This window comes from Terrapene carolina, unplaced genomic scaffold, assembly GCF_002925995.2.
Source record: "Terrapene carolina triunguis isolate 2854851 unplaced genomic scaffold, T_m_triunguis-2.0 Scaffold53, whole genome shotgun sequence".
Lineage (NCBI taxonomy): Eukaryota > Metazoa > Chordata > Testudines > Emydidae > Terrapene > Terrapene triunguis.
The window spans coordinates 5,292,607-5,306,093 of NW_020664404.1; the positions used below are offsets into that span (position 1 = coordinate 5,292,607).

At 41.5% G+C, this 13,487-nt stretch overlaps 1 protein-coding gene across 1 annotated transcript in view; it reads left to right on the top strand.

Moving 5' to 3' along the window:
• Positions 1 to 272: 272 nt before the first annotated feature.
• LRRTM4 (leucine rich repeat transmembrane neuronal 4) overlaps positions 273 to 13,487 on the top strand; it is a 421,490-nt gene continuing 408,275 nt past the window's right edge. Inside the window, exons 1-2 of the mRNA XM_026657186.1 lie at positions 273 to 346; positions 2,494 to 4,040. Of these exons, the coding sequence (XP_026512971.1) occupies positions 343 to 346; positions 2,494 to 4,040 (1,551 nt within the window). The 5' untranslated portion in view covers positions 273 to 342. The remainder of the gene's footprint in view (positions 347 to 2,493; positions 4,041 to 13,487) is intronic.

Here is a 13,487-nt window from a genome sequence, read left to right on the forward strand (position 1 = left end):
TAAAGACTTACACAATGGCTCTGAGAGCTTAGGGTCCCCCCCATCTTCTCTGTACCCCCATCCCTGGTCCTGTCTTCCCCACCCCTGTCCCCTTCCCCATCCCTTCCTTCCCTTATCCCCAAAATTCTTGCTTGTCCTCTCTAGGGAACTTTGTGTGGGTTACTGGCATGCACGCCGGATGGTGGTGATGTGACTGGCAGCTGTGCTGTGACATGAAGGTTGCAATGGTTTAAAGAAAGGAGACCAATTTTAAAAAAAAAACAACACAAAAGCAAGAGTGAGACAGAGAGGAGAAAACAGCTGGAGGAAGAAAAAGGGGATACATTTGTGGATGACAAAAGGATGGGTAAGTGAACTTTTGTTGTATCCTTCTTAGCACGGTTGTAACTGTACAGTATATTTTTCAGTCTGATTATTAGCTGTTACAAGAGGGAGAACAATCTAAACAGCAGCAGTGCATTTCTTTGCCAGGTGACTCACTGTACTTGCTATTATATTTTTAGATCATGTTTCCCCCTTCTTTCCTCCTGCAGTGTTTTTATATGTAATTAATTAAATGCATGCACTGAGTTAAGGACTGTACAAAGTACATTCACAATCTATATAAACCACCCACACACCTCTACATACATAGATAAGTACATATATAGATCCATGAGAGAGTCACATAGGATTTCTTCTGGGTTTATATTCATATGAAATAAGCCTGTAGATCTCTTATGCAGGCTGTCAGGAAGGATGTTTAACACTTTGCAGCTTGTGAGGAGCGTGTGTGTGTGTGGGGGGGGGGGGGGGGGGGGGGGTTTTTTTGTTTGGGGGGGTTTGGGGGGGGGGGGGGGGGGGGGGGGGGGGGGGAGGGGTAATGGATTTTGTTGTTTAGGTGGTTTTGAAACGGCTCACTGGATATCTGAAAAGATATCCCTAACGTAGCTGCTAGATTTCCAGCAGTCATTTGCCAGTCTTATTTTTTCAAGTGTGACAGTTTTATCTCCCCCACCCTCACTCCAGTCTATAATAGCTCAAACATATTTCTGTGCTGCTGTTGGCACATAAGCAATAGTGAAAGATCAGGATTTAAATTAAAAACCTACCCATTAAAGTGAAAGGCAGAGACACATAGTCAGGGTCTTTTTGGATTAAGAATTCTTGCACTGATTGCCTCTTGGTTTAAAATTGGACCATAAAAGCAAATAACTGCAGCACAGTATTTGAGTGTGTGTGAGAGAGAGAGAAACGCGCACACAAATAATAAAGCCACTATTTATAGCGGAGATAAATTCTCCTGATGGAAGAAAGCAGCCTAATTGTGAGTAAGATTACAACTCTGGAGAGAGCTGGTGGTCCCAAAATTATTACAGCCTTTGAGAAAGTGTGCACGCCTATGTGTGTGTATTGGATTTTCTGAGACCTCTTCTCATGATTATTCAGACAATGTAGAAAATGTGACTGTGCTCACATAACAGCATTAATACCGAATAACCAATCTGACATCTGAAGTGCAAAAGATTAAAATCAGCAGCAGAGAGGAGGGGGATTCAGATTCAAATTTCACTCTTTAAACTTTGTAGTTTTTGCTGCTCTGTTATAAAGGCAACATTCCTATATAAGTGTATATATATTTACATACAGTGTATACAATATACACCTATATAGTGTTATCTATTTATATATAGATGTTAGCTATGTGTGGATACATATGCACATATATATAATAAATCATGATCATTTTATTATGACATATAAATGTTAATGTAACTATCAGCATGATATCTTGGTCCGGTACAAATGTTATATGATATAGATACACATATATGTTTGTGTTATGTGTGCATGTATGGAAATGAGAAGTCACTGAAATGCAGTCTCAGAAGTATTATTCAGAATGCTGTTCGGTAATGCTTACATCTAATGTTCCATTATGCAATAAAGAGACATTTTAAAGGCAAGGGACAAACTTTATTATATATTGGCCTGCTTGCTGTAGCTCTTATTTTATATTAATTGTTTGGGATTGGATTACGAAAGATTTACATGCAGTTGGGTTTATTAAGGAACATTTTACTTGTTGAACTACCAGAAGCTGTCTCTCATTTCCTTTTCCAATAGTACAGTGAATTCAGCACAGTGACTTGACAAATATGTGTATTGCTAAAGCTTCAGCTTCTAATGATAAGGCTATACCAGCTACGAAGAGTGCTGATGTACAGGAGAACAAGTGACTAGCAAATGGGTTCCCAGTCATCCTAAGGGGTCATAAATCACACAAAAGTAATTGAATAACAAGAGTGGCGGGGGTGTGAGGGAAGGTAGGATAGGAACTCAAAAAAACAGACATTTATACAATGAACATTGCAAGAAAGGAGCCAAACGGGTTGTCTTCAAATCAACTATACCACTAATGCCTTAGCAGAAACCCCATTGACGTTAGTAATCTGCTGCTGATTTATTTTAATAGCTTTACAATGGATATTTGTCTTCTTTTTAATATTGTAGGTTTCCATTTAATTAAGCGGCTGAGAGGCATGAGTGTGGTGTTAGTGCTACTGCCTACGGTCCTGTTTCTTATGCTCGCAGGGGCTCAGCGAGCTTGCCCCAAGAACTGCAGATGTGATGGCAAAATTGTGTACTGTGAATCACATGCATTCAGAGATATCCCTCAGAATATTTCTGGAGGGTCTCAAGGCTTATCGCTACGGTACAACAGCATCCAGAAGCTTAAATCAAATCAGTTTGCAGGCCTGAATCAGCTCGTATGGCTTTATCTTGACCATAATTACATCAGCTCCGTAGACGAGGATGCGTTTCAGGGGATCCGTCGGCTGAAGGAATTAATTCTGAGCTCCAACAAAATTACCCATCTGCACAACAAAACATTTCACCCGGTCCCCAATCTCCGCAATCTGGACCTTTCTTACAACAAGTTGCAGGTGTTGCAATCTGAGCAATTTAAGGGCCTTCGCAAACTCTTGATCTTGCACTTGCGGTCGAACTCATTGAAAACGGTGCCAATCAGAGTTTTTCAAGATTGCCGAAATCTCGATTTTCTGGATTTGGGCTACAACCGTCTGCGGAGTTTATCCCGTAATGCTTTCGCTGGCCTCTTGAAGCTAACAGAGCTCCACTTGGAGCACAATCAGTTTTCGAAGATCAACTTTGCCCACTTTCCACGCCTCTTCAACCTCCGCTCTATTTATTTGCAATGGAATAGGATCCGGTCTATTAACCAAGGGCTAACATGGACTTGGAGTTCCTTGCACAACTTGGATTTATCGGGGAATGACATCACTGGGATAGAACCTGGGACCTTCAAATGCCTGCCCAACCTGCAAAAGCTGAACTTGGATTCCAACAAACTCACCAACGTCTCTCAGGAGACTGTCAATGCGTGGATCTCGCTAATATCCATCACTCTGTCCGGAAATATGTGGGAATGTACTCGAAGCATTTGCCCTCTTGTTACTTGGCTTAAGAATTTCAAGGGAAATAAAGAAAGCACTATGATATGCGCGGGTCCTAAGCAAATCCAGGGCGAAAAGGTGAGCGATGCTGTGGAAACATATAATATCTGTGCCGAAATCCAGGTTGTGGTCACTGAAAGATCATACCAGCCACCTAAAACACCCCAGAGACCTCTCTTTATCCCCAAACCTACCATTTCCAAACTGGAAAACAATCAAATGACCTCTGTGATGCCCACTCCTTCTCCAGACTTACCAACACCTGGAACAGAACCAGAGTATGAGCATGTTTCCTTTCATAAAATCATTGCTGGGAGTGTCGCCCTCTTTCTTTCAGTGGCTATGATTTTGTTGGTTATCTACGTGTCTTGGAAGCGGTACCCAGCCAGCATGAAACAACTGCAGCAACACTCTCTCATGAAGAGGCGCAGGAAAAAGGCCAGAGAGTCCGAAAGGCAAATGAACTCCCCTTTACAGGAGTATTACGTGGACTACAAGCCGACAAACTCTGAGACCATGGATGTATCAGTTAATGGATCTGGGCCCTGCACATATACCATCTCTGGCTCCAGGGAATGTGAGGTATGAACCATGATCCTCCTAAAACCATTTCAGCTGCTGAGAAGGAGAGGTAAATGTTTGAAGCTCTTGAGGTGTTTCTAATCACTAGAAAGATTAATGAGCCTTTTTGCTTTTGGGTTTGCTCAGTGTGAAAGGTTATTTAATTAAATTACAACAATCAGGGAAGTGACAGTGGCTATTTTCAATAGTTTAAACTTGAAAGAAGTTCATTCAAGGATGAGATTAAGTTGGAATAAACAGCCATGTTAAAGGCATCTGAGGCCCGATTCTCCTCTTGCATGTACCCCTTTTACACTGGTGTAACTCTATTGGCTTTACGGGAGTCACTCCCCAATTTGGAGAGGATTAAGGCCCCTGCTATTTAAGAGAATGCAGATAGACTAGTAGTATTAAAAAAAGTGTTTATATCTGAGTTTATGCCAGATCATATCACAAAAATGGACTCATAAAGATGATGCTGTTTAAACTTGTTACTAACATTTCCACATTTGGTCCCTGATGCAGCAAACCACATAAGCACAATGGCACCATTATAGTTAAAGCACTGCTTTGCTGAATAGTGATGGATTTAAGCACTTGCTTATGTGCTTTGCTGAACTGGGGTCATGAAGAAGACCCAAGTCAAAAGATACATTTGCAAGTGCCTGCTATTTTTGCCGTAAACTTTCAGTGGATACACCTCAATTGTGGTCAAGAGAGTTCTACCCTCTTACGCCAGGTGTCACTTTGGTTCTGAGTGTTTGGTAGATACAGGCAGGAATAGCCATCATTGTCTGTGTCCCATGTTCTTAAACTTTGTCAGCTTAAAGTTGAGCTGTCATAGACATTTTCTGTAATTATTCGAACGTGGATAAATAAAAAGGGGGGTTGCTTTTGATCACCACTGCTCATTTATACTTGGTAAAAAGGATTTAAGCAATTACAGTGTGTCCTATTAGCAACTAATACTTGGTAACTTAATGTTGTGTGCACTCTACTGGTATTAAAACAATGGCGGACCATTGTTGTTGTAGAGACCCGAACAGGAAACTTTAAGTGTGTATTGTGCCTGATTCACATCCCTCATATTCCCACTGATGTCAGTGGGTCAGGTTGAAATCAGCATGGAGTTTGGCCAGTCTCTTTGGCAACCAGACGTTTAAAGATTAAGGCCAAGTATTTTTAAAAATCGATAGTGATTTTGGTGACCAACTGGAGACACTTTCCAAGGGCCTGATTTTTAGAGGCTAGTTATTCTGCACTTTCTGAAAATAGAGCCTCTTTATGGTGTCTCAAGTTGGGCATCCAAAATCACCACTTGCTTTTGGAGCATGTTGGCCTAAAAGAGGCTGATGAGAAAAAGTGAAAGGCTGTGATTTGTGGTTATTTTTCTTAGAGCAACATCCCTGTTGAAAATGAATGACCTGTTATATCCATTATTGCCATCAAAATTAATTGAGAAAGCAGGTGCAAATTCTGCTGTCAGCAACACCAGTGGAAAACAACTGAAGTCAGTGGAATTACTCTGAGTTTGCACTGGGGTCACTGGGAGTGCAATTTGACTCACAAGGTCTAATTCTGTTCTCTCACAGGTTTTATAGCAGTGTAGTTCCATTAACTTCAGTGATGTTCATTTTTATTTACACCAGAGTAACTCAGAGGAGAATTAGGTCCCTCTAAGGCATGATTCAAAGCCTATTGAAATCAAAGGAATTACTATAACGGCGTTAGTGCATAGAATATGCTATAAGTCTGAAGTCATTTTAGGTTTGAAAATAAATTATACTGGTGTGAAATCATGGCATACAAATTGAAAGGTGGGGGTCTTCTCTGGCAATTAACACAGGGCTTATATGGCATAATTTCTTCATGCTGAAGTTGATCTTAATGCAAAATTAAAGGCTGAGAGAATGTCAGGCCATGGTGAGGTCACCAAACAGAGGTCACCTGCTTGCAATACATTGTTTTAGTATCTGGTTGATACAATTGATTGCTTTACTAAGAAAAATAATTTAAGCAAGATTTTAAAACCATTTGCCTTTCCAGTGTTTGTTATAAAAGATGGCAAATGCAACATAACTTTTGACAACACATTTTCAAATTTTATCCTGCATTTAGAAGGCTTTGATAACTGAATACCGGTGTGTTCATAATCAAACTATAGACATTCCGATGCATATAAGCAGTGATGACATTTAATACAAATGTATTTAATTGGAACATTTGCCCTCTCTTTAAATGCAGTCTGACATAGTGAGCTAGATTTTCAGCTGCTGTAAGTCAATGTAGCTCTATTGCCTACAGTAGAACTACATGCATTTTCATCAGCTGAGGATCTGGTGCTGTAATTCCTGAAAACCACTTTTGTGTTTTAGGTATTAGAGAATGTTCTGAGTCCTAAATGTGTGCACTGGAGAAGTGTAGATTTATTGGATCAGATTTAGGATCTGACCTATAGTTTGCCCTTTGGATGTAAGATTCATAAAGGTCCCACCCTATATTATGCTCTTCAGGCTGAATTCTGGTCTGTTACACCATTGCAAATCTAGAATAACCAGTTAGTTCTGATTTGAACCTATGTAAGTGGGAGCAGAATTTGGCCCTATATATTGAGGACCATTTAAATGGAAGTCAAGGCTTACAAGGCCAAGAGGGAAAATGTTAGCCAGCTATAGCCAGTGTTTCCTGCTTAGTTGGATGAGTGATATTTTTTACCACTAAATAACAATCCAGTCTTAAGAGGACAATGGCAGAGGAGACTCCAGGGTCAATTTGGTAGAGGAACTATCAACAGGCCAGACCCTAGCTGATGTAAATTGGTGTGGTTCCATTAACTTCAGTGAAGCTAGGCTGAAAATCTTGCCCTACATTCATGATGAGACTTGTTATTTCAGCCATCCAAAGGGTTGCCTGCAGTTAATCACATGGGTCATGATCTTCCAACGACATTAATAACCTTTGTTCATGTGAACAGTCCTATTCTCAATCTCTCCTTAAAGCTCACCTGTGCTGTGATGCCAATAACACGCTAGACAATGGCTGGGCAACTGGTGTGTAGCAGCCACTGCTTTTCCTGCTAATCGCTAATGTCTTGCTGTTTTCATGGGCTCTATCTCTCTGTTTCGTACATCTCTTCTTGTAGCTATTGTCTCTCGTCTTATACTTGGATTGTAAGTTGTCTGGGGCAGGGGCTGCCTTTTTGTTACTGCCTGTGTAGCATCTAGTGCCATGGAGCCCTAGTCTCTGACTTCAGGTGCTATTCAGGTGCTCTGACTTCAGGTGAATTTGCTTCGGTGGTTCTGCTCATGTGAGTAAAGCATGTGAATGTTTGCCAGATTCAGGCTATAGACCGTGTATTCTATGGGCCTGATAGTCAGCTGGCGTTAATCAGTGACGGTACATTGAAATCCATGGAGCTACTTCAGTTTACGGTTGCTGGAAATCTGGCCCTGTATTTGCAAAACGACTTATTGACCATTAGTTGTTTTAGTACAGAAGACTCAGGGAGACATTGAAGACACATGTAGCATCCATAAGCCCCTGCTGAAATACTATCCTCGGCTTGGATTTAACATTCTTTGTCTCCATAGCTACCAGGTTCCACTTGTAAAAGGGTAGATATGCACCATACAGTACTTACAAATTGGAAATAAAAATCATAGTATCTTAAGCAATAAAAGGTTTCATAATTGAGGGGAAATGGGAATGGAATATATTATTAATAATTAAATACTCAGGCAGATATACTTCTGAAAGGACTCATATTTTGTAAGGGAGCGAGAGTCATAACTCAGGGCTATCATTTCCCACAGGTCTGACTGGCTCATTCCTTGTGCCCAAGCTCAGCTTTCACAAAGAAGAAAGATTTAGAGGGAAAAGAAGGTCAAGTTCTCATAATAAAGTGCTAGTATTTTTAAGGACACATTGAAGTTGCTCAACTTTTTTTTATTGATTTTACTATTTTTTTTCTTTAAATCTTTGTCTGCCTCCAAAAAACCCTTAGAAGCAAAAGCAACCATCTCCGCACTTGAAAAATGTGTGTGCTGCAGGAAGGAAATGCTGAATTAACCACCTCATTGCATTATAACCTAGGGAATGTGCTGGCATGTTCTAACACTGGGAGACAGTAGATGATTTCCAAGCCTGGGCTAGGGCTGTATAGGCTCTGCAGGGTCACCTATTGCTTTTGCTGTATGGAGCCCATAATTAGACGTACCCAGCCAAACTATAGATACAGACTCCATATTTTCTCATACATAACTGGCACTGACAGACTCACTTAGGTACTTCTGGGTACTCATTTAGGCCCTAATGTAGCAGAGCAATTAAGCAGATCAGGAGATGCATTGACTCCAGCAGGACTATTCATATGCTTAAAGCAGTGCATGTTCTTAAGTGCTCTACAGAATCAGGACCATATCCTGCAAATAGGGGAGTAAATTGCATGGCCGCATTTTCAGAATGGTCTTTTTTTTGTTGTTGTTGTTGAAGTGAAACAAGGAGAATTACCTCTAGTTTTACAAATATAGAGCCAAATTCAAACCTGTTATAAACGGGTGCAACTCCACTGGGATCAATGGCATATAATTGGTTACACCTGGCCCAAAGTGTTCCATTTAGCTGTCTGGCAAGGCTTATAATTTTGGCTCATACCACTCTGTTAGCAGGCTGCAGCTAGCTTCCTTTGGCATTTGCAGTGCACACCTGTGTGCACACATACTTCATCTCTCTCATTTGTACGCTACTGTTCACACCTCTACAGTGAAAAGGCAATTTTATCAGCCACACTGTATTATGATGCACATAACATGTCCCATCCAAATATATTTTGAGATGGAACCCTGTTACAAAAAATGAAACCAAACAAAAAATCCACTTCTAGCAGAAGTTTCCTCACCTACTGCTCCTTAACCCAAGGCCTATGCGCCAGTTGATTTGCATTTTAGCCCTGGAAATAGGCCATCTATTGGGACATAACGTAAGTGATGTATGCAGGCCTAGTGCAGGATTTCTATGCAGGAACGAGTTCATGGAGGGATAGGTTCATCATTTGCTGTTAGCAGGGATGGTGTCCCTGGTCCCCCAGAAGCTGCGAATGAGCTACAAGGGATGGATCACATGATGATTACCTGTTCTGTTCATTCCCTCTGAAGCACCTGGCATTGGCCACTGTCAGAAGACAGGATAGTGGGCTAGATGGACCTTTGGTCTGACCCAGTATGGCCGTTCCTATGTTCTTATGAATGAATTTAACCTTTAATAACCAACTTAGTTCTGGCTAGCAAAAACCTCTGTAAAGAGTAAAGAACGTTATTTTTAAAGATAAGTTTAAGTTCTGATGTAAAAATAGCCTCATCAGGTCTGCCCCCCTGTGTGAGAGACCTATCTGCTTTCTTTGGTGACAAAACCAAGACTTTACTGCTTTTTACTCCTGTTAGCCATGCAATGGTAATGCAGCTATAACTGTGTGAGCTCGAGTCTATTCATTCTTGTGCATCTTCAAGAAAGATGTTCCTGGAGTTCCAGAGAGGTAGATGATCTTATCCCATTCTTCTTCTTAGCATATGCACAACATGCCTCAGGTGGCACGTGACCAGTATTCATCACCAAACTTGGTCCGTTGGTTGGAGCATTAGCTTGCCTGGGCTGGGTACTGATAGGGAGTGCAATGGGGAGCGGGATAGCTCAGTGGTTTGAGCATTGGCCTGCTAAACCCAGCATTGTGAGTTCAATCCTTGAGGGGGCCACTTAGGGATCTGGGGCAAAATCAGTACTTGGTCCTGCTAGTGAAGGCAGGGGGCTGGACTTGATGACCTTTCAGGGTCCCTTCCAGTTCTATGAGATAGGTATATCTCCATATTTTTTATTATTAACATGAACTCTGATCCATGTCCCTCCTTAGCCCATTGAAGGCACACAGGACTGCATAAGTGTCACTAGGGGAATAATTTTAAGATCCTGGGGTCACATGGTAGTAAATAAAGGCTTCATTTGGCCTGCACAACATACAGTGATGTCCGAGAAGGGAAGAACCCAACTTGACGTATGAATCTCAGGGCAAGTTTGCGAGGCGACAGTTATATATATTTTCATTGTAAACTGAGCACAGCTGATGTGAAAAACGTTGAGACATAATTGACTTAAAACCCCACAGTGCCACTTTACACATTCTCTTTGCAGTCTAACCACATTTCATCAGTTGGCAAACAAGCCCACCTGTTCAGATAGAAGAACCTCATCTGCATTATGCTCCTGCGCCTTTCACTGGGGTGAAAGCCCAAGGCATTTGTCATTTTCAGTGATACATACTAAATCAGTCACATTAAATAATACCCATCCAGAATTTCACCTCCTCCTCTCTTGCCATTGGAAAAGGATAGACTCACTAAAAGAATCCTAATGTATGCGCACAAGTTGAGACACTATGTGCTTTTTAAGCCTAATTCAGAAGGAAATGTTGACATGCTAGTGACATTTACTATCTATTTATTTAAGCACCAACAGTGTTTTATATAAAACACAAATGTTAAGGTCCTATTACAGTCTAAGGTCGTAATTCTGCAGAGATTTTATGTGCTTAATTTGGCATCAGTGAGATTGCTCACATATATCATGGGAAATATGTGCCTTTGTAGGATCATGGCATAAACCAGAGAAAATGGAACACAATGGAAAACCCCAAGAAGGGAAAATCTTGTAGAGCTTTAAACAATTGTTGCTCTTAATTCTTGTTTGTTTGCTTCTTGTGGAGGGAAACTTTAGCAAGGGCTTGACTGCAGAGAGAATAGTGGCTTGGGGAAATGGGACAAAAAGGGTATTCTGTACCTAGAGAATGGCATAGAAATGAGAGGGGCAAGAGATGACTGGGGCAAGGAGGCTGCCTTTGTTAGCAGAGTATATTATATACTGGAACCCATTTGAGGCATCATTCCAGACATGACCAAAGATAATGATTCCCTTTATGATTAATATTTGTTGGCGTATCTGAGAATGGGCATAATGAATTTAGGTTCCTTGTACCCCCATTCAACTGTTGTGCCTCCTGGTCTTTTTCTGCTAATTATGATTAGCCTGCCATCTTCCCCGCTGCATGTGTCATGTTCACCGGTGCAAATGGTGAAACTTCACTTCCAGCCAAATGCAGATGCTCTTGAAAAGACTCTGTGTTTACATGAGAAAATGGAATGAGGAGAAAAGTAATGTGGTTTTCTTTAATGAAATATTTCCTGTGGAAAATGTTTCAATGTATAAGTGCTGGGTTGTATGAAGGAGGAGAGAATATTTAAGTTCGTAGGGTACAGCAGCAGGCAGATGACCTCAAGCTCAAACCGGTTGGAAGTTCGTCTGAGTGAGGACAGGGTAAGCCTTGGAAAAGTCCTCAGGATTTGGCCCAGTTGTAGGAATTGGTACTTTGAGAATGGAAGGTTATGCATTAGAATGTCAACAACACACTAGGGAGGGATCTGTAGTTATACATGCTCTGGGTCAGATATTCAAGTGCTCTGTGTTTACAAATGAGGCCGTGTTTTTAAATGAACTCCGCTCCAGTTTAAGCATCATAGTAAGTGGCCAGATTTTCAAAAGTGCTCAGCATGCTACTGACCATCTGGCCATATGACCCACATTGGCAGCTCCTGGGTGTAGAACTCTTTTGAGAATCTTATTAGGCCGTTGTTTAGGTATTTAAGTGGGAGCTGAACTCTTCTAAAAATCTGGCCCAAACTGTGTGCGCTGCTGAGCCCCTGGAAATCCCACTCTGTCATTTGTTTCCTTTTGTATAAAGCTGATAAAAAATGGGGGTTTGAAATAACGAGGCCTTCAATTGCAAAGAAGAGTTTCTTGGGTTTTTTTTTTAAAGCATATATGCATGAGAAGAAGTAGTTCAAGATGGTGTTCTATGGCAGACACCTCTCTGCCTCTTCCCACAGGAAAAGGCCTGATACTACAGACATCATCCAGTAGAGAGACCATTTCTCAGTGGTGAGGCTCTGGAGAGAAGACCACGACACTTTACATGGGCCCCATTAGCAAGGTATATGAGCACCTCATGATATTTAATCTCACAACACCCCTTTGAGGGAGGCTAGTGCTATTCTCCCCATTTTACAGAGGGGAATTGAGGCACACGGTGACTTGCCCAAGATCCTCCAAGAAGCCTGTGGTGCAGCAAGGAATTTGAACCCAGGTGTCCCAAGTCCATGGTGGTACCCTAACCACTGGGCAACCCTTCCTGTCTAACCACGTTGCATCTGATAAGCTCTTGCCAATATTTATCAATCAGAGGTTGATAATTAAATAACATGCAGCTCTCAAAGTGCACCAAAACCTACCCTGCTTATCAAACATTCCTGCAGTGGTCAGAGGAAAATCACTGGTGTGGTTTCTCTTCCTATAATCATCCACCCTCTTCGTACTAGAAATGCCACATGTGTTTTATACATGGTAAGGACTGATGAAACAGATAGGATACTGTATTGGAAAACCTTTGTCCAAGAACAAAAATACTTGCACTCCTATTATAATCACTGCATGGGACCCATGAAAAATCCCTGTGTTGGTGGAATTGTGCAGCTTGCCCTCTTCATCTCTCGCATCCTTTTCTCTCTTGCCCCTTCTTCCTCTCCCTCTGCTGCAGCCTGTGATGTGCTGCCAGTATTGTAACTATTTTTTTTTTTCCATTTTAAGCCCATGATGCAGCTCAGGCTAGAGGGAAAATGTTCACAGAAGAAGAGTGAAATTTGTGGAACCTATTTGTTTGTTTGTTTTTCCCTTTAAAAACAAAAGTGCTTTCTGTAAAGAATGCAAACAAGCTCATTAGCACGTGTCCTGTGGCTGGAAATATTGTTCAGATGTAGTTCTTGAATAACACACAGGGCCTGATACTCACTGACACTATGGCCCGTTTGCTCCGGATCGCTCCTGCCTGTGTGAGGTGAATTTAAATGTAATTTATACCCATTGTATGGCTTCTGTATGTTGCTAGTGACGTGTAAAGGGGGCTCAGTGTCAATGAGAATAAGGCCTATTGAGTATCCCTCAGAGTTTGACTTCTGGAGTGAGGAGATGTGGCTTACAGACCTTGTAGGAGGATCAGGAGAGTTGTCCTTCCCAGGAATGTTTTTGAGATTTTCTGGAACTCTCTACAACCTGTACCATGCCAAAGGCTAACATTTGCTTCTCACAGAGTGGCAAGGATGATTGTGTGTAACAGACTAGACATCCTTCCTTTTTTTTTGATTGGTCCACTGGAAGAGAAGTCTACTACGGTTTCTGATTGAGAGAGTTAGTTCTGTAGCTCAAGTGGTAAAGATCTGAGCTACGTTGCTGAAGGTTCAGGTTTAAGACCTTTCTCATGATCCATGCAGGGTGGGTCATTAGTATCCAGACTGAGGCTGCGCTCCACCAGTGATAAAGAAAGTGCCCAACCTTGCCTTCAAACTAGTGGTGAAATTTTAACAGGGGCACATT